This window comes from Lolium perenne, chromosome 7 (assembly GCF_019359855.2).
Source record: "Lolium perenne isolate Kyuss_39 chromosome 7, Kyuss_2.0, whole genome shotgun sequence".
Lineage (NCBI taxonomy): Eukaryota > Viridiplantae > Streptophyta > Magnoliopsida > Poales > Poaceae > Lolium > Lolium perenne.
In genome coordinates this window covers 264,219,005-264,239,791 of record NC_067250.2, presented here as the reverse complement: position 1 = coordinate 264,239,791, position 20,787 = coordinate 264,219,005, and the positions used below count along the sequence as shown (strand labels likewise).

Sequence of the window (20,787 nt, the reverse complement as noted above, 5' to 3'; positions counted from 1 at the left end):
TAGGGGATCGCAACAGTCTTCGAGGGAAGTAAAACCCAATTTATTGATTCGATACAAGGGGAGCCAAAGAATATTTGTAAGCCTTAACAGCGGAGTTGTCAATTCAGCTGCACCTGGAAACAGACTTGCTCGCAAGAGTTTATCAGTAGCAACAATTTTATAGCAGTAGCAGTAGTGAAATATCGCAACAATGTAACAAAGACAGCAGTAGTGATTATAGTAAACAGCAGGATTAAAATACTGTAGGCACATGGATGGATGAACGGACGCTGCATGGATGAGAGAAATCATATAACAATCAAAGTAGGGCATTTGCAGATAGTAATAAAACAGTGTCCAAGTACTAAACAATCCATAGGCATGTGTTCCATATTTAGTCGTACGTGCTCGCAATGAGAAACTTGCATAACATCTTTTGTCCTACCAGCCGGTGGCAGCCGGGCCTCTAGGGAATCTACTGGAAATTAAGGTACTCCTTTTAATAGAGCACCGGAGCAAAGCATTAACACTCTGTGAACACATGTGATCCTCATATCACCGCCTTCCCCTCCGGTTGTCCCAATTTCTGTCACTTTGGGGCCTCGGGTTCCGGACAGCAATATGTGTATACAACTTGCAGGTAAGATCATAAAACAATGAATATCATCACGAAACGATAACATGTTCAGATCTGAGATCATGGCACTCGGGCCCTAGTGACAAGCATTAAGCATAACAAGTTGCAACAATATCATCAAAGTACCAATTACGGACACTAGGCACTATGCCCTAACAATCTTATGCTATTACATGACCAATCTCATCCAATCCCTACCATCCCCTTCAGCCTACAGCGGGGGAATTACTCACACATGGATGGGGGAAACATGGCTGGTCGATGGAGAGGCGTCGGTGGTGATGATGGCGATGATCTCCTCCAATTCCCCGTCCCGGCGGAGTGCCAGAACGGAGTTTCTGGTCCCGAGACGGAGTTTCGCGATGGCGGCGGTGTTCTGGATGTCTTCTGGAGATTTCGTCTAACCCCCGTGCGTTTTTAGGTCGAAGCCCTTAAGTAGTCCAGAGGGGAGCACCTGGGGCCGCCCGAGGCGTCGCCACCATAGGGCGGTGTGGCCCATGGCGCCCATGGGCCCACCGCGCCGCCTTATGGGGTTGGCGCCTCGTGGCCCCCCTCCTTAGGGTCTTCTGGCTCCGTCCCTCTTCTATGAAAATAGGCCCATTGGAATTAATCCCGGGGATTTTCCTGAAAGTTGAGTTTCTGCACAAAAACGAGACACCAGGGCAATTCTGCTGAAAACAGCGTTAGTCCGTGTTAGTTGTATCCAAAATACACAAATTAGAGGCAAAACAATAGCAAAAGTGGTCGGGAAAGTAAATACGTTTTGGACGTATCAGAAGGCGACGTTCCCGTCGACAACGAGACGTCTGTGGTGACTTCATCAATCTCAAGACCCGTCCCCAGATCTTCCACGTAGTCTCTGGAAGGTGCTCATAGGGGTAAAGCCAGGTGGCTGGCGCATCCGCCCGCAGAGGCAAAAGCGCCGAAACCCACACACTGACACGGGGGCACATCCGTCCGTCGTCTTTTATATTTTCCGGGCACGGCCACCATTACTATGCAGCGGCCAGCGCCATCAAATATCAAATACATGATCCGAATGAAGCGGTTTCAGTGAGATCCTATAATTTCCCACTAGCATATCCAAGAAGGGTGAGAATGTCCTTAGAGAGTTTGCCAAGGTAGGTCATTAACCGCTTTGTCGATGTGCATATTCGTGTGCAATTACCTAAGATCTTGGTATATCAATATCATAGTGTACCGCCCAATGGATGCGGAGGTTGGGAAATGCCCCACGGTCATGTTCACTAGAGGATCGTGCTCGTGGTTCTAATTGAAGTTATCATGCTACTGTTGTCGCGGTTTTAATTATTGTGCCGCTCTTTGCGAATACTTTGCATTGCTTGCGAATACTTTGCATTGCTTTGCCTCTCCTCAAATACTTGGCCATTTTGCTACCCTGAGAGGCTGAGATATAGGGCCGATTGGTCCCCGACTACAGTTTGTCAAGCCAAACTTTGGCAATTTGACATGTATTTGGTTCTTGCCATAATTTTAGGCCGTCACACTTTATTATCTATATGACCCACCTATTATAGAGTGGATTTATTGATAATTTTTACCACACTTTATGGCTTTAAAATTAGTTGTGATTTATTACTCCCTCCATACCGGTTTACAGGGCAATTACGCATTTTTTTGACTACAAATTTGGTCAACAAAATGTAAGATATATATATCATAAAAATTATACCATTGGATTTATATTCAAAAGAAGTTTCCAATAATATACTTTTTATGATATATATCTTATATGTAGGGAGTACCAACTTTTACTAGCAGCACCGAGAACCTACCTGTGGTTGGATGGTTAGGAGGGTAGTGGTACCCAACCCATCGGAGTTTAAATCCCGGATTTGACACTTTGATGTCTCGTAAATGCAGAGGAGCCGAAACCCACGCACTGACACAAGGGTCACATCCGTCCGTCGTCTTTTATTTTTTTCCGCCATTACTACGCAGCAGCCAGCGGCGTCAAATACATCGGTTAGCGAAGCGAGACCGTTCCGCCTTCCGTGCTTAGCTCATGCTCCGCCCGCCGTATTACCACCACCAAATCCGCCAAAGCTCCACCTGTCTCTCCGCCTCTCTCGCTCCTGCACCCACAGGCGCCGCCGCCTCCGCCGCCGCCGCCGCAACCAGCGCCGCCTGCGCGCGCCCGATGGTAATGCCGCGCCTCCAAACCCTAGTTCCCCTTTCGCTTCCCCCCTTCCCGGCTGCTCCCCGCGCGCGGGGGCGTATCTCGCGCCGCGGATTCCGTCGGCGTGTGCGGCGCGTGCTCTGCTCGGGTCGTCGCGGAGAATTTCGGTGGTGCGCGTGCTGGTGCGCTTCCGCTTTGGTGGGAATCTGTTCGCTGTTTGGTAGCGCTTGGGCCGGTTGGGGTTTGGGGGTTTTGGGCGCTTGGTGCTTTTCGTGTGATGCTTGCGTGCTCTAGAAAATTACGGGTTGCTTGCGTGGTGGTTGATGCGTGCTCGCGGCCTGATTCGCCCTTGTTCATTTTTGTTCGTGAAAAGCGAAATAATCCCATTTTCCCAGTGCGTTAATTTCTCTCTCGTCCCTGAGGAGTACTACGTCTTTTTACATCCGTGGCAAAATATTAGCCATTGGAAAATTAGTCTGCGCGTGTCCGGTATCTTCGATTCCTTGTATTCACCTGCGCCAGGATAAGGGGGATGGAACCAATCGAAGTATATAACCTACATTTGGTCGTGAACTTGAGTATTTTGTCTGTGATCTTGCCGTTCTGTTGAACCGGAACGTTATCTCTAGTTCCATGAGAAGGGCATTAATTTGAAAGGTTTCATGGCCTTTTTAAGGCATTGGGGCCACATTATCTTGCTATATGCCGTGGTTTGGATGTATTTAACAATTGCCTCTCCTCCTGGCAATTCCGTCGGCGCGCGTGCGCGTGTGCCGATCACGCCTCGTGGAGCGGCTCTGCTCGGTTCTTCGCCGAGAATTTCGGGTGCGTGCTGGTGTGGGCGTCGTGCGCTCCGCTTTGGTGGTGGAATCTGTTTGCTGTTAATTAGCGCTTGGGTTGGGGTTTGGGGGTTTTTGGTGCTTTTTGTGTGATGCTTGATGCGCAGCTTGCTTGCTCTAAACAATTACACGGGTTGCTTGCGTAGTGGTTGATGCGTGCTCGCGGCCTGATTGGCCTTTTTTTTTGTTCGTCAAAAACGAAATAATTCCATTTTCCCAAGTGCATTGGTTTCTCTCTCGTCCCTGAGGAGTACGTCTCTTTTCATCCGTGGCAAAATATTTGGACTGAGATCCAGTGCCCCCACGTTCACAGGTCACAACGTGACCTGAGCCTTCCCATCCGCCGTTTATTTGCATCCAACGGCCAGCAGAGCAAATGGCCACTGCTGGCCATTGGATGCAAATAAATGGCGGATGGGAAGGCTCAGGTCACGTTGTGACCTGTGAACGTAGCCATTGGAAAATTAGTCTCCGCTTGTCCGGTATCTCCGATTCCTTGTATTCACCTGCGCCTAGATACTTCGTGTGCTTTGGGGTGGAATCTCTAGTTGCATGAGCAGGACATTAATTTGGTAGGTTTCATGGCCTTTTTAAGGCATTGGGGCTGCATTTGGGGGTATCACGCGGTTTGGATGTATTTGGCATGAGGGCGTGATACTATATGCTGCTTCGTATGCTGGTCTAGTTGATAAGCCAGGACTAATAAACAATTGCCTGTGCCCCTTGCAATTATACAGGGAATAATTGTATCATTACTTGGGATTATTTGTTCCAATGGTAAACAGGGGATTGTTTGTTCCTATGGTGATAACACAAGGATGATCATCTAATTTCCCTGCTGGCGCATTATCTTGATAAGAGTAATTATGCTGCTTCTGGGCAAATTAATGATGCTTAGGATCTTAATATTCCTGGCTTATCCAAGTGCTTAGTTCAGGATTTTCCGTGGCACCATTTGTGGAAAGAGGATCGCATTCATACATCCTTATTGGTATATTTATTGACCTGTTATTTCCTTAGAATTTTGCCGAGTATATGGTACACACTTTCCACATGTCTTGGCTACCTATATTTTTGTGTTTTACTCGTTTTGTGTTCAACTTCGAGAACGGTATACAAGTTGCATGTGCACCAGTATATGACCATGAGGAAGAAATAGTTCACTTCTGATGTGTGTTACTATATTTCATAAACAGGAGGAAGCTATTGATTTGAATGAGCCGCCGCACATAAACGAAGGTACGACTTGGATGAGCGTTGTAGATTTTTACTCCCTCATTTGCAACATGTAAGGCGGATCTGGGCTATATTGCACAAGATTCACACCATTTGATTCGTATTGAAAAACATTTCGCAGTGATACCTTTTCTGTATAACATAACCTATATATGTTGTTGCTCAAACTTAAAGATTGGGATGTGTGCCCAAGTACCTTACATCGTGTATGAAATACACAAAGCTTTTTGTGAATCGCAACAAGGCCACCTGTACTTTTTAATCTTGATAACGAAGGCGTATTGGCTCTTCTGGTTCTGTAATATGTATAGCAACCTAGGTTAACATATGATAAGCTCCAAACTTATTCCCAATTTGCAATTCGCTGAAGGTAGCGTTCACAAGTAACAAAAGGAAAATCTACCAGATATTAGCTTGTATGGATTCAGGACTTCAGATGTATATGAAATGCTTTTGATATCTCAAGTAGGCTTGGTGGACTTTGAAAATTAGAAGGGTGAGAATGTGCAAATCTATAAAAGTATAGGTGTTATCGATAAAATTTTGCATTAAATAATGTCAGCCTATGATCGAGGTTTTCTTAGTTTGAGCTTAACATGTATCCGTTATCATGAATGCTGTTTACATCTTTTTCACTTGTTCATTGGAATTTGGTGTACGATGCTGTACTGCAAAATTTGACGTGAAGTATATATTTTCTTCCTGCAGGTTTTAGAGTATTGCTGCAAAAGGATTTCAAGAACATATGCCGCACTAAAGTCCGTGACACTCTGATAGAATTGTAAGTTGATCAAGCTTTTTGAATGGTGATTCTTGTGAGTACTTTGTATACTACTCCCTTTTCACTATCATAAGATGTTTTAGATATTTCAATGTGGACTAGATACGGACCAGAATGAGTGAGCCTACACACTGGAACACGTCGAGATACATGCATTTTCGAAAAAGTTACCCCCTCCGTTCACTATTATAAGATGTTGTAGGCTTTTTTCGAAAATGCATGTATCTAGACGCATTTCAGTGTGTATGTTCACTCATTTTGGTCTGTAGTCCACATTTAAATATCTAAAACATCTTATAATAGTGAACGGAGGGAGTAGCTTGCACCAAGACTATTTGTCAATACTTATTCTTTATGCTTTCTGTAGCATATGGTCACTGATCAATGAATTTAGTTTACCCTGCTGATGTGTGGGTTTTCAGGCTTTGAACTAGATTCATCAACTTGAAAGCTTGTTTGGATAAACTATGATCAGACCCATTTTGCTGTGTAGGATCAAAGGGTATCCAAACAAGCTCTGAGTGAAGTTACTTGTCTATCGCACAATATCTACTTAAGTCTACCATGTGCACAAACCAAGTAGGCGTCATATTTCAGGTGACAATAAAGCGTCCCAGCCCATTTCAGGTTGAGAGTAATAAAACAAGCCGAGATGTAAAAGGCTCGTTTTTAGGTGTTAGGTTTGTGTTGCGTCGAGTCATGGTTTGTTTAGGTTGTAGCTCGAGGACGAGCTGCATGTCCAGGTGGGGTGTAGTGTTAGAGTACGTAATGGGCTTGGGCTAGCCCGTTAGTCTTAGGGTTAATTAGAGATAATGGTCGCTTGCTTAGGGGTCAAGTAAACCTCTCTATATAAGGAGAGGAGACGTATCAATCTAAGCAAGCAAGAATTAAGAAGGAAATCCCTTCCTTCTTGCCACCGGCCGTGGGCAAGGCCCCCGGCCGGCCCTCTCGCGCCATCCCTCTAGCAGCACCATAACAATATTACAATAGCTCATGGTTTAAAAAGGTGCTCCTAGGCGCTATGCGACAGCAAAACATTTAGTGTTTAATCGTACTATGTGAGCGCTTAAGTGTGCCTAGGTGTGCACATAGGTAAGATAGGCGCTAGGCAGAGCCAAAACTAGGAATTAATGCCTAACGCTTTTTTTTTGAAATTGCAATAACTATATTCCTGATTTCCTCCTAATATACGAAGACACACATTTTGATGTGTATTCGAGACATTCCTGATTCCCTCAATGCACAAACATGATTGAAACCACGTATCCCAAGGAAATGGACGTATACAACGGAAGGCGATTTTTTAGAAAATATATTACGGGAGAATCTATGTGCCTTTCAGTTTTCACATCTGAACATATTTTGCTGAAGGTTGTTTTATAAACTCCAAATACTGAAGTAATTGGGTACATCTGTACCCAAGTCAACTGAGGTTTTCTCATGGTTAAGTTGTTGGTGCTAGCCATCTGGTCTAATCTTGATTCCTCACACCCCTGTTTGAATGTCAACCTGGGGACATTGGATGGCTCAGGGTATCAACTTACAAATCATAAAATCTCAGGCGACTTAGATTTAGCAAAACCAAAGTAATTTTATGATTTGCTTTTACAGGCCCTCGGCTTGGTCTGTTAGCCATTTTGAGTCAGCTAAGTTATACGAGCTTCGTAATTTCCGAAAATTTTCACTGGTTCCTGATCCGGAAGATGACCGTCAGAATAAGGAATGGCGAAAGTTTATGCATTTCCTTTGGCACAATCAGAGGGTAAGTACGAATTTCACCTTGTGCATACTCTGTTATTGACTCATTGCTATGGGTCACACAATAAAAGTTATTTTCCTATCTTTAAATAACGCTTTAAAAGAAATGAGGTTGAGGATAGGGAAACTGCCAAGTTACCGCTCCGAGAGATTACACTTCTGTTGGTGGGTGTGGCTAGCTAGTAGCTAGAGATGTCAGACATGAGTCGGACAATTGAAAGAGAGAAATAAATAAAGGCATGAAGGAGAAGGATGCAATGCTCTAGCAAGTTTTAGTTTTCATTTCAAAAAATCATTTTTGGGCAAGTTTTTTTTGCTGTAGTTTAAGCAGTACATTGTATTTGTTCGATCACAATTCAGTAGCTCTATTTTGTTGTCTATAATGCGAGGAGCCTTTTTTCTTTTATTATATTTTTTTGTAGGCCGGTATTGTTAGAGACGATTCCATGACCTTCCACATTCTTGCTCCTCAATCGCATGAACACCCTAACTACTCACATGCGGTGATCTTGTACAATACTGAACAAAAAGATCGTGGAGTCCGCAAAACGATGGCAGGTATATTTGATGAGATATTTGCTAAGTTGCTTCTTAGACACTACTGCTTTGCTGGGGCACTTCATTAGTCCTTCATGAGCTATATTTTAGTCAGACTGCTGTATTATTTTGAGCTGACATCATGTTCTTTCCTAAGAGTCGTATTTGCCGAGATTGCTTTCTTTTTACATACTTTATTTGAATAATTGCTTCATGATGTTGAGGGGTGTTCTATCCATAGAAAGTAAAGTTGTGCATCATCTTATGCAATATCTTTTATTAGATTTTGTTAATTTACAATGTTTTTTGCTTATTGACTGTTCTTCGCTTACTTGTTGTGCTACCAGAGAGATCCAATAAGAGTGAGGAGATTTGTGATAGTGTACCAAATCCAAAGGAGATGAATACTTCACGTAAACACCATGATCCAGAATCCTCACAATGCGAGTCTGTTGAAGATGGTCCTAGAATTTTAGATCCAGTAATGAAAAAGAGAGCATCTACTCTTACAAAAAATTTCGTCAGCACAGACCCATCGTACCTGCGGACTCTCAGTCAAACACATGCTGGCTGGATCTTTGGAGCAATTGCAGAGCTCGTTGATAACTCACGAGATGCTGGTGCATCAAGGTACCTTCATGACTTTAAGTAGAATAATCAGAAAGTGAGAATGTTGGTTCATTTTTAAAATCATTTTAGGGCCAGGTTGGCTTTGCCTGTGATGTGTTACTCTGCATTGCACAACTTTCATTAGTCATCAAGAGATTATTTACCAACTTTAGTAATAAAACATTTCGATGTTAGCTCCGAGGAGGAGATTTTCAATTCATCAATGTTTCCAAAAAATAATAAATACGAAATTGTAGATTGATAACATGCTGCTGTGCCAGCTAAGCCTTTTTTTTACCATCTCATTTTGCTTCTCTTCCAAGTGGATATGTGCCAAGTATTCTGCTCAATACAGTGTCTTTAACATTCTTCAATGATGCTAGTGTTTAACATATAATATGGAAGACTATTTGGAGCTATTCATGTTGTTTTATTGCATTAACCTCTTGCTTATTTATTCTCCTTTATCCTTCATAAGGTTGGATATTTCCGTCCAAACTATGTTTTCAAAGAAAGCAGAAGGAAAAGTTCCTGTCTTATCTGTAATTGATGATGGCTGTGGAATGACTTATGCTGAAATGATGAGAATGATCTCATTTGGTCACAAACGACCTAATGAACATTCCAAGGATCAGATTGGGAGGTTTGGAATTGGATTCAAGGTAAACATCTATCATCTGATAGCTCTCTAGAAAGGCTTCATGCCTTTCTAATAATCCTTGGCCCCCCTTCTTTATATCGTCACCAGTTCCTCATAATTGCTATGATCTCTGTATGAATGATTTTTTAACGTTTTGATCTCTTCACATTCTAAGCTGCCTTCTATGTTGTATGGGTACAATGTGTCTGATTTATATGAAATGTGTCCCTGAAATATGCTGCCCATAATGTAGCCTAGCTTCGTAGTTACCCTCATTTAATAATACACTACTTAGATGTGCATACTTTCTTGTGCATATTATACTATCAGTGCTAGAACCACTTGTACCCTGTGTTATTCAATGGAGACAAGTTGCATCCATAACATGGTATCAGAGCCCAGTTCTAGGTTTTTATTGTATGCCGCAACTCGTCAATCGATTTGTAGTATAATTTCAAACCTTAATTTCAACCCTTTTGTGTTCTGCAAGCTAGTATAATTGAAGCTTTTTAATGATAAGCAATGAGACAAATAATTAATGGTTTGGTCACTTCAAAGTTTCATGTTTGCGCTGATAGGAATTGTCGTACAGAAATCATGGCATCTGCTCTCTACAATTTTTTCCCCTTGATTTTAGAAGTTAAACTACATCTCTTGTGCCTTTGCTTATGCTCTAAAGAGCTCATTTAATTTCTCATCTGCGTGCTATAAGCATGTATGCGGTTTTGTTCAACCTAATTTGTGCATGCATATTATGTGAAAATGTTGTAAGTTGTTACTGTCTACTTAACTGTTTTCTCGGTTCTATTTTGTAGACTGGTGCTATGAAACTTGGGAAAGATGCAGTTGTGCTTACCCAAACTTCGACTTCCAGATCAGTGTCCTTTCTATCTCAGTCTTTTAATGAAAATAAAGATGTAAGCATCGTTTTATTTAGTTCCTTCATTCTTCGTCCATTGGCTTGTAAATCTATAATAGTTTAATTTTCTACAGAATCTTGAGATCCCCGTGTTGACATATCACAAAGAAGGGCAATACATGGAAGTTGATTTGACGGTCCAATCTAAAGCCACTGCTGAATATAACATGAATGCTATCAAGGAATTCTCTCCCTTTAATGAATATGTCATTGGACAAAAACTAGGTTTGTTTGGTGAAGATGGTACTGGAACACAAGTTTACATCTGGAATTTAGATAAGTGGGGTCAAGATTACACCTTGGACTGGAACTCCGGGAAGACTGACGAAAATTCCATTGACCGTGGTCGTGGAGACATACTAATCCGTTCAAAAAGAGTCAGATCGCGCCCAGGGCAAACAAGTACCAAGGTAAACCTTATAACTTCACATCACCATTTCATATTTTACTTTTTCTTTCTGAGTGAAGAGGGAACTTTTTTTACTTTCATTATAGCAACTGGAAAGATTAAGAATTTATGTATGAGAGTTTATACCCTTCAAGCTCTAGTAGATCAACTTGTCATTATAGCATCCAGAGTTGATCTACTAGAGCTTGATGGGCCACGATATAGCCTTCACATGTACAGTACTCTGGATGCCATGCATGGCTTTGTGATTTGGAACTTAGCCTTCTTAGTTTTGTGTTTCTGGTTTTGTCCGTGGTCATTCGCTTTGCTTTATGCGAATATTTAAAACAAGGCCTGGCTTTGCTGATTGATTAATTATATTCTATAGGTGCCATTGGACTACTCACTTCAAGCCTATCTAAAAGTTATGTTCAGGAATCCTCGCATGAAAATCACTGTCCAGGGGTCTCAGGTAAATAATATATGTTTACGTTGTTGCGAAACGGTATATTCTTATCTAAACCATATGGTTTTTTATTCGTAGGTCAAAGCACGTCCTTTGGATAAGACCCTTAACAAGACTTCTGTTATATCTGATGTCATTATGGGAAAGACTATTCAGCTGACTCTGGGAAGGAGCACTGTGGAATTTGACAGAACTAACTGTGGAGTTTTCTTGTATTGGCACGGACGCCTGATAGAGGTGGGATTAGCTATAGTTTTATATTTAATCGTTTCACATGCACAGACACACAGTTAGAAGAATTAGTTGGTCCTGCTCATGCCCTCATTTGAAATTTATTGTCAAGGTCAATATTTGGTACATTCTAAAACTGCAACACTTAATCGGTTAGGGGTTTAGAGTACAGAAATATGTTCTCTTCCAGTTTCTTGCTAGAGGTCAATTGGAACGCTGGATTTTTTGCCATCTGTGTGGAGCACCGTAAACTGTGTTGAATGTATTTTTTTTAACTTGATTTAGTTGTACATTACAAACAATCTTTTTTCTTTTGTTGCCATAAGCCATTTGCAACTCTTTGACCTGCATCTGTAGTGCTTTCATACTTTTATTGTGGATATTCCTGCCTCTTCGGATGTGCTTGTTTTTTCTGACTTCTGATTTTCGTTCTCTTCTCAGTCTTACAAACGAGTTGGGGGTCAAAAGCATAATGCTGACACAGGACGTGGTGTCATAGGAGTTGCAGATATTACAGAACTCATTGTATGACTCATAATATCTTGACTTTGCTATGTATGTTCTTCAATTTCCTGTCTGTTTGAATAAACTTCATACGTTTTGCAGGATGATGAAGATGGAAATTCATGGGTTCTCAACAACAAACAAGGGTTTCAAGATTGTGAAAAGTATGCCACCTTGGAGGCGTGGCTTGATAAGAAAATGGATGAATACTGGGATACAAACTTTGAAAGTATAGAACTGGTAATGCTGCAGATTTAGTTTATTATTTCAAAATAGCTTGCTCATAATACATATCTGGTCATGAACTGATTTATAAAATCTCTTTGCAATCGGACTGGGCAAGATAAAAGTAGATGAAAGCACTGCAATTTTACAACTTCTGATCGTGCATTTTTTGAAAGAAAGACTGTCTGTTTTTTTTTCTGAAAGCAGAAAGACTTTTTCGAGAAAGCGCAAAAGACTTTTGCGCTTCATTTCATTGAAAAGATAGATAGTTTTACAATCCTCCTAGGAGGCGGGGTACAGATACAAAAAAGACTCAGTGCACATCCCAGGTCGTCGGTAGCACTACCCTAATGCCTTTCGCACCGGCCCTAGCCCAAAGAGCAGCCTCTTCGAAGATCTCATTCACCAAGTCATGCACCGAGGGCTGGGCTCTGTCAAAAACACACGAATTACGATGTTTCCAGATCATCCAAGGCGTCAGCAGGGTGAAGGAGTCCAGTCCTTTGCGCATGGGCTTCGGGGTCAGCTGCCTGGCCTTGCGCGACCACTCATCAAGGGAGGCGTCGCCGTTGTCGGGCCAGCACCTCATGCCAGACCTGTCGTGAGAAGGGACAGGCGAGGATGAGATGATGCATGGTCTCTGGCATCTGGTCACAAAGGAGGCAGCAGGGATGGTGTTGTAGGCCTCGTCTGGTGAGGCGCTGGGCGGTCCAGCAGTGATCCATGCCGGCGAGCCAACTGAAGAACTTGACCCTCGGCGGCGCCCACGTCTTCCAGGTAAGCTTCCAGGAGCTGGAGGTGGTGGAGCCGTGGAATTGCGCTTGGTAGCAGGACTTGGCGGTGTAAGTGCCGCTGTCCGTCCACTTCCAAATCAGCCTATCGGGCTCCATGCCTAGCGTCGTGCGCGATACAGCCGCCCAGAAAGACTTGTCTGTTTTATTTTACATTTGTTTGATAAAACAAAACAAAGGTTAGCTACACTGAACGGAAATATGCTTGGCTTTCTATAGGGTGAAGTACCAATTAGATACCATCATATGAGTGGGATATATGCGCCTTATGCCTGCCAGGGCCTGCCCGGTTTGGATGGGATTGAGGCGGATTGGGAGGTGTTCACCGGTAATTGAACGTGATTCCGTGTCAATCCATATCAATCCCCCCCCCCCCCCCCCCCCCCCCCCCCCCGGTAGGGTGTAACTGAGCGAGGCCTAAGGGGCCCCCGAAGACAGGGCCCCTGCCTAGATACGCTTAGTGCGAGTAGCTGAGCACTCATCGGCGTCATCGCTGGCGGTGCCATGGAAGCTTTTCTCTGTCTCTTGTGAAGAAGAAAGCCCCGAGGCGTATTTTTTAGCATCTGGCCCTTGCGCCTTTCTTTCTTTGGCATCGCATACACATGGTTTAAGTGGTAGTGGGTCACGCGATTAACAGCTCAGTCTTCAGCAGGAGTTAGCAGCCCAGTCTTCAAAAAGGCAGGAATTAGCGTCCACACTAAAAAAGGCAGGAATTATTGTTTTGTATTTGGAAAATTTAATTAGCGATCAATTGTTGGATTCAATTTTGCTTGATTCATATCAACAACTCAATTCACCTAACTTTAAGTAAGCAAATCTGAATCGATTAACTGATGTATTATCTGTGTGTTTGTCTCTGGCGGTGGAAAAAATATCTATATCCAGTTTTGCTCTAAATATGTTTGTATTGGCTGACTGTAGTTATTGGCTGGCTGATTATATATTTATATCACAAAACATACTCTTCACGCTATCAGTTGGTCATACCATACTTTGGTGTGCGCTGTGTTCCCTTGTTACCCCATGTTGTCTCCCGGAGCCGAGCTTGTTGTCTCTCTGAGTTTGCCTGGTAGAGGGTTTGTTTTATTCTTTTTTCTGGGAGAGATGTTTTGGCTCTTAGGTGCATATGCTCCCTTTATTTTGAAATGCATCTTTGGTATATTTTGAAATGTCAAAAAAATCCAAACGAAAATTTTACATTTACATCTTCACATGATACATACGCTAAAAGTCTTTCCATAAAACATCAACTTGTCATTTGGGCTGTTGAAAAAAGACAAAATTTGTTGGTAATAATAATGCCTTTTGTGAGACATGTTTTGTCTTTTTTTACGAGAAATGTTTTGTCTTTTTTACATCAATCATAAAAAATATCGTTTTTTCGCGGAACTGTACGAACGCACATAGATTATCGAGATGTACATATGAATTTTTTTGTTGAATTTTTTTGACAATTAAAATTTAAAAATATGTTTTTCGGATGGAAGGAGCATATGCACCCGGGAGCCGAATTGTATTTCCGCTTCTTTATCTGTTTGTTTGTCTCTGCCTGAGGGCTTGATGTACTATACATAAAAGTTGGCTCCTCTAAAAAAAGTAAATACAAGTTGGTTTGATTTCCTATGCGATCCAGCCCACGTGGCCACGCCGTGAGGAGCGTCCAACGGCCACGTTGGTGACATGATTTCGTAAGTATTTAATTTCTTTATTTTGATACCATTGTTAGTGAATTTGCATATGAGGATATTACATTTTTGAGGGGCACATATTCTAACTTTTTGCCAGCCCCCCAAAACCTCAGGGTCGGCTCTGATCCCTGCATAATATAAACATGTTTATTTTACTGTGGAAATTGCATAATTTTATATGCATATAATCAATCATGATGTAAGGGATGTCGTACTGGGGTTAGGAATCAGAGTTGTTCTTCAATCCTTTGTTTTTGTTTAGCGATCAGGATCAGAAGCCAAATGGTTATAGGATGCAAGAATAAGTTTTCATTTGATCTTTCTGAAATATTATGTTAAATGATTCTTTTAAGCATTATTGACTCCAGCTTACCTTTCTCATACAGGAAAAAGGAGATGAGAACTGCAAACCTGATCATGAATGGGTTCAGTGTTGTGGCTGTCGTAAATGGAGAGTGTTGACTGCTGGATTCAACTCAGAGTCACTACCAGTTGAATGGTTCGTATCAGGCAATCATGCTCAACTTTATCATACAGGATCGACTTTGTTCATAGTGTGTGTACTGAGGTTATCATTTTAAAAGATGTTTTTGAATGCCCCTCACCATAATCAGGGCGAAATTTGAGGTCTTGAGTTTGCAACACATTGATTGTACTCTCCGAGCACATTGACTATGGTTTAATCTTCTGCTCATATGGTTTTCCCTAGGCCTCATCCAGAAAGCCAGTACCATACTAGTTACCATTCCAACTTCTACTCGAATTTGATTTTTCAATTCTCTTGCTGTTTTGTTTTTGCATTTTCGACCACTTCAAGCAACATAACATAAAGGCAGAGTTCAAAAACATGAAAAATGCTGTACTTGTCAACACGGACTGTGGCACGAGCTTTTGTGTTAACTGTGCTTGAGTGCTTTAGACTTGCCCACATTAGTGGTTTCTCAGCTGCTCACTAGATGATTGTTGTTCTGCATTAAATATGAATATTCTTGTATCATCAGAAATTGTAGGGGTTCAACAGTAACTTCAGTATTTTGGTTACAAAGTTTATATGTTCGATTGCTTGTTTCCTTCCATTCTTTTGACAGGTCTGAAGTTTAGCTCTGAAATTTCAGGTTTTGCTTGATGCCACCCTTCAATGGGACATGTACGATTCCAGAGCAACAAATGGGCCGTGGCATTATAACCATCGGTGAGAAAAGATCAGGTAATGATGGTCATAATAGTATTGCCCAGCAAACATTGAAAGCTAAGGTTGATACAAAAAAGATGAGGTCTGGTAATGAAGAGATTCAAAGATTCAGTCAAGATGAAGAAGATGTGAAGGTAACCATAAATCCAAAGATTATATGTATGTCGTGTTTTATGAAGGTGTAGAGATGACTTCTGTTTTCTGCCCAGAATGTCGAGTTAATCCAAATGAACGTCAACAAGCGGAAAAAAGCTTCTGGTGGAAATAATAACATCGAAGGTACGCAAGATGTGTAGACAAAGCTGAAGCGTTGTGAAGTAACAGGAGTCATGGAAACCCCACCATTTTTCTTCTTGTCTTTCTTACATGAACTGACATTGTGCTTATCAGATGATGATTTCGAGGATAATTGCTCACAAACTGAGTCTGTTACTCCTCCCTCTAATTTGAAGAGACTACGGAGAGGGGCTAAGAGGAATTCTAAGCAGTGACGTGAATCGAAATATACATGGTAATAGGTATTTCATTTTTTTTTCTTTTGTAACCGAAGCCTTATTCATTAGTCATTTCACTTTCTGTCCTTTTTTTTCTCTTGATTTTGTTCAGTCTAATATATAATTATCTACCTCAAGTTCTGATTATTTTTCTGTTCTCTAGACTTGTTGGAACTGTTCCTGAGGTGCAGAACCTGAATCCAGAGCCTTCAGTTCAAGCAAACAAAAAGCATCAAGGAAATTTGATGGATCCCTTTTTTTGTATATAGCTTATGCGGTAGTGAAATGTGTATACAACAAGTCCGCCAGGCTGGTCCAAGTAGGATCGATTCCAAAGAACCAAAACCAACAACTGTGATGTGCCGTTTGCTCTTCAGTCTTCACTAGTTGGAGGAAAGTTCTTCGCTGCACTGTCTGTGTTCTATCCTGTGTGGGCTTAAAGATCATGTTTCGTTTCAGTTTCATACTTATGCACAGTAAACATTCGGCAAGCCAGACTACATGCACAGAACCACTGGTCAGCTAGTGGTCCGGTAAACTTGAGAACCTGGAAGTAAAATTCTGCAACTATACAAGACATGGTGAGGGGAGTAAAACAACATTAACATTCTTGGGTAAACATCATTGGGTCACAAAATTGAAACCCCACATTCAAATTAACCCCCTATAATACTAACAGCAAGCTTTCCTACCTTTAACCTACTGTACGAACTGTTTGCCTGCAAATGTTTGTGCAAACATCCAATCGGAAGGTGCAACATTGTACATTGTGATCGTCCTCCCCTTACCTCCAGTGACCTCAAATGACAGGGGCTGGCCTCGAAAGTCGGCATCACACTGCCAGTTCTGCCCCCAGTTCCTCCCCATAGGTATCCACCCGGTCTTTGATCCTTTCACTTTCACGGCAGCGACCTCGCCATCTGCTGCCACATTGGTGATCAGTACCTGGAGGAAGTTGGCACCACCAGTGATGGTAAACCGTATTCCGCCAGCTCTATCACAGCTTACCCTGCACAATCATCGTCAATGGCAGTCAGAAAGGAGATACCGCTTGATTTACCCTATGGTGGTCATCTAACTGACTTGTAAAGATATACGTGGTGTTTACTACTCTTGCCACAGTTGAGACATACTCATAGCATTTGTCTGAAACTGTGGAAGTACTCATGATTAGCATACACAAGTCAGATTTGGAAAAGGAAAAGGCATCACTGGTTAAAGCTGCTCCTTTCTCTACACCCTCCCAGCCCTGATACTTTCTACCCAGTAGCCCCCAATGCAAAGTGGCTTGAAACGTGTTCCACAGTCTATGATCCATTTCTAATCATAAAACATCATTCTGAACTTCTGCAAAAGCAGGTTATAATACTACACCAGTTGCACAACTCAAGAATGATAGTGCCATACTTTTGCACATATAAATCAACTCGAGAATGATAGCGACGAATTTAGGAACATGTGAAAATTCCAACCCTTATTACCTTCGAAACTGCACCTGGACAATGTCAGCCTTGGCCTTGGCGACCCGGAGGAACGCGGCCTCGGTCATCTCGAGGTGCTCCTTGGGGAAGTTGCACCAGCCACCAAAGTCGTCGGCGAGGCCAAAGTTGGGCGGGCAGAAGTCAGTCGCCGTCACGACGACGGTCGGGCTGCCCCTGAGGCACCAGAGGATGTTGTTCACGCATCGGAGCTCGTAGCAGCCACCACAGGCGCTGCCCTTATCGAACAGCGCGCCGCTCAGGCCAGCCGTGTACCTCCCATATCTGAATATGTCAAGGTCCGCATACCCACAAGCGCCGCCACCTTCAGAGTTTCAGACAACGCGTTGCATCAGATAAAACCCCCTTTTTGTTTCCAGGTACTCCGTAACATAGAACAGAGAAAGAATTGACATTGATCAGAGAAAAAAAACGAGGAAATAGCATATCACACCACTTGTCGGTGTCCTTTTTGCATAGAACCACAACAATGGTTTATTTTTGCAAGGAACACCGCATTTTGCTGTAATTATTTGCATACAACCCATAATTAGTAATTAACACAATGATTGCCAGTTAGTCAGTCCCCTTGTCAGCGGTCCAACGTGGTAATTCCTCTCTATTGTCTTGTCCCTACCAGGCGGAGGCGGCCACCCTGGAGATAACCGGTGGTGCGCCATCGAGAAATCCGCACAACCTGCAACGCGAGGAAATCCATCGGTCCTAGCTAGAATACCCTCGCCTCCTCGTGCCTGCGGGCGCAGCGTCGCCAGCATCAATGTTCAAAACTGGAAAATATTTCAATTTCAAGAAAAGTTCAAATTTTGAAAAGTTTATATTTTAAAAACGTTACGATTACCAAAAATATTTAAATTTTGAAAATTCATAAATAAAAAATACAATTCTTAAAAAAATCAGAATCGCAAAGTTAAAGATTTTACATTTATTCAGATTAAAAAAATGTTCATAGTTTAAATTTTGTTTCGATTTTGAAAAGTTCATAGTTTCAAAAATGTTCAGAACATAAAAATATTTAGATTTTGAAAAGCGAAAATTTTGGAAATATTCATATTTATTTTTGAAAATAGTAAACTATTACAAAATTCATGTTTAAAAAATGTTCAGATTTTAAAATATGCATATTTTCAAAAATATTCTGATTTTAAAAATTAGAAAAACTGACGATGCGACAGACCACATAGAGAAATTGTCACGCTAGCCCGCCTAATAGTAAGCCTGATTAACTAATTGGCCATCAAGCTCCTTAATTACTTTTATGTGGTACATGGGAACAATTATAGCAAAATGTGGTGTTCCTTGCAACAACAAACCACTGTTGTGGTTCTTTGCAAAAAAGACACCAACAAGTGGTGTGATCTGCTATTTCCTCAAAAAAAACAGAGTCGATTTCATTGTGGAGTAATTACTGCGAAGGTACACTGCGTGACTTGAGTACAGGCAGTGACAGCAAGAAAAGCTCATGTTGTACTAGCTCGCCCGACCTCTCAGATCAGGATTGTCAAAGCATTCAATGTGTGCCCTATTCCCACTTCTTACGCAAAGGCAAAGGGAAAACCAATATACTAGTAAAAAAATGCACTAATGCTCCAGTCCATTATTAGTTTTCTTTCGGCTGATCAGGATTGCACTAGTAACACACCAGAAAAGGTTCCTTTGGGTATCATAAAGAAAAAAAAGGTTGATGGTAAAGTACAGCATTAGCATTAGCATTAGCATGAACACTGTTCTATAGTTATCAAAGAAACCCTTTTCCACCTTTTTTTTTCACAAATCGCAATGGAAATACTTCTATCATCACCATCTAGAGAACATCCACGGAATGTTCGGTTCTAAGAGTAAAAAATCCATCTAAACAAGTAGTAAAAGGGAACAAGCTCCAGGAGGGAATCTTGTCCCCTGCTTTCTACTGCAACTCAACACTAGCATTTTCCTGCCTAATACGCCGGATCTGCCTAATCCCACACCATCTCCTCAGTCCTCACCATTCGTGTTCCCCAACATACAACATTCACCATCTCCAATCTCCACCCAGAAAAAAATGCAGAAAGAAAGGGGGACAAAACAGAGAGAATGGACACAACACACTGATACGTTCATTCCTGATGGTGCGAACAAGAAGGCGAAATAAGAAACACACGAAGGCATACCATCGTTGAGCGGGTGGCCCTGGGACTCCTTGATGTAGGTGGCCGTGCCCAGCCTCCAGTCCTCGTAGTCGCCATTGCCCCCCAGCCTCTCGCCGCCGCCGAACCTGACGCCGGAGACCAGCAGCGGCAGCAAGAGGAGCAGGAGCAGCAGAGAGCTCATCATGGTGCCCGCACCCGGCGTGGTGATCACTGGCCGGTGCCACTATTGGATGGGAGTGTTTGAGTGATTGCGGCGGGTTGGAGGAAGAGGAAAGAAGAGGGGGGCTTGGCTGCGGTGGTGCTTTGTTCTTGGCGAGTTTCTTGAACGGGCAGGGCAGCGCAGTGTTTGTTTGCGTTGGGGTTGGACTGTGGTGGCGAGGGAGTCAAAGATGAGGAGGGGCAGTGGGACATGGGAGCAGAACGGGAGCCTGCTTTCGCCACGCCCTTTCTGCGCTCGCTTTATCGGGATTTGCTGCCATGGCGAGCAGACCGCGCGCGGCGGCTTCCCTTTCGAGGACCTGGACTGGAACTGGGCAACGTGACATTCCTCCATGCCGCGCACACTTAAACATCACATTTCGCTCAGTAGTGTTGCAAGTTGCAACGATGCACGGTAACTTTTAGAAAATTGCCAGCTGCACCCCTCCCCCTCCTTGAGCCCCCCTCCCTCCTCCGTCCTCTCCGGTCAACCGCACAGCGACGACTTCGGAAGGAAACAACCCCAGCACAAGACATCCCTTCCATGGCTTCCATGGTAGCAGCCAGCGAAGCGCATCGGGTGGATCCTCTCTACGCAAATGTGAAGCTCGATTGCGCTCTCAACGACGGACGCGAGCAATGGGATGGCGATGGGATGTGGAGGCCTAGACTGTTGATGTGCGGCGGTTATCGTCGGCGACCGGCTGGGTGGACCTGATCTGGGAAACGCGCTGTCTCGATCTAGGCCACGCAGACCCGATCTGGGTCGCGCGGCTTGCGCTGCTGAACGTACCTTGTTGGCCCTCGGGTGATGGTTGGTTGTGCGGTGACGGTGGGCACCGTGTTGCTCATATGTCGCTGGTGCACCTACCGTTTCCTACTGCAGTGGAGGTTCTGAACCTCCTTCGTC

The 20,787-nt window shown here is 42.9% G+C and overlaps 2 protein-coding genes across 3 annotated transcripts; one reads left to right on the top strand and one right to left on the bottom strand.

Moving 5' to 3' along the window:
* Positions 1-2,582: 2,582 nt before the first annotated feature.
* On the top strand, positions 2,583-16,464 carry LOC127312937 (uncharacterized). Of its 2 annotated transcripts, none has more exons than XM_051343473.2 (18): positions 2,583-2,780; positions 4,792-4,834; positions 5,540-5,612; positions 7,224-7,374; positions 7,793-7,928; positions 8,255-8,537; positions 8,995-9,178; positions 9,972-10,073; positions 10,150-10,485; positions 10,852-10,935; positions 11,008-11,166; positions 11,602-11,685; positions 11,767-11,904; positions 14,755-14,867; positions 15,484-15,694; positions 15,770-15,839; positions 15,951-16,071; positions 16,218-16,464. In XM_051343473.2, the coding sequence occupies exons 1-17, from the start codon at positions 2,643-2,645 to the stop codon at positions 16,049-16,051; spliced, it is 2,406 nt and encodes an 801-aa protein (XP_051199433.1). In that variant the 5' UTR covers positions 2,583-2,642; the 3' UTR covers positions 16,052-16,071; positions 16,218-16,464. The 2 variants fall into 2 exon arrangements, with proteins under 2 accessions (XP_051199433.1, XP_051199434.1); XM_051343474.2 differs by having other exon boundaries at positions 15,951-16,078.
* Positions 16,465-16,640: 176 nt separating this feature from the next.
* LOC127312939 (expansin-A16) lies at positions 16,641-20,175 on the bottom strand. The gene is made up of 3 exons (XM_051343475.2): positions 19,701-20,175; positions 17,536-17,857; positions 16,641-17,063 (listed from the first exon to the last, which is right to left on the bottom strand). The coding sequence occupies exons 1-3, from the start codon at positions 19,861-19,863 to the stop codon at positions 16,754-16,756; spliced, it is 795 nt and encodes a 264-aa protein (XP_051199435.1). The 5' UTR covers positions 19,864-20,175; the 3' UTR covers positions 16,641-16,753.
* Positions 20,176-20,787: the final 612 nt, after the last annotated feature.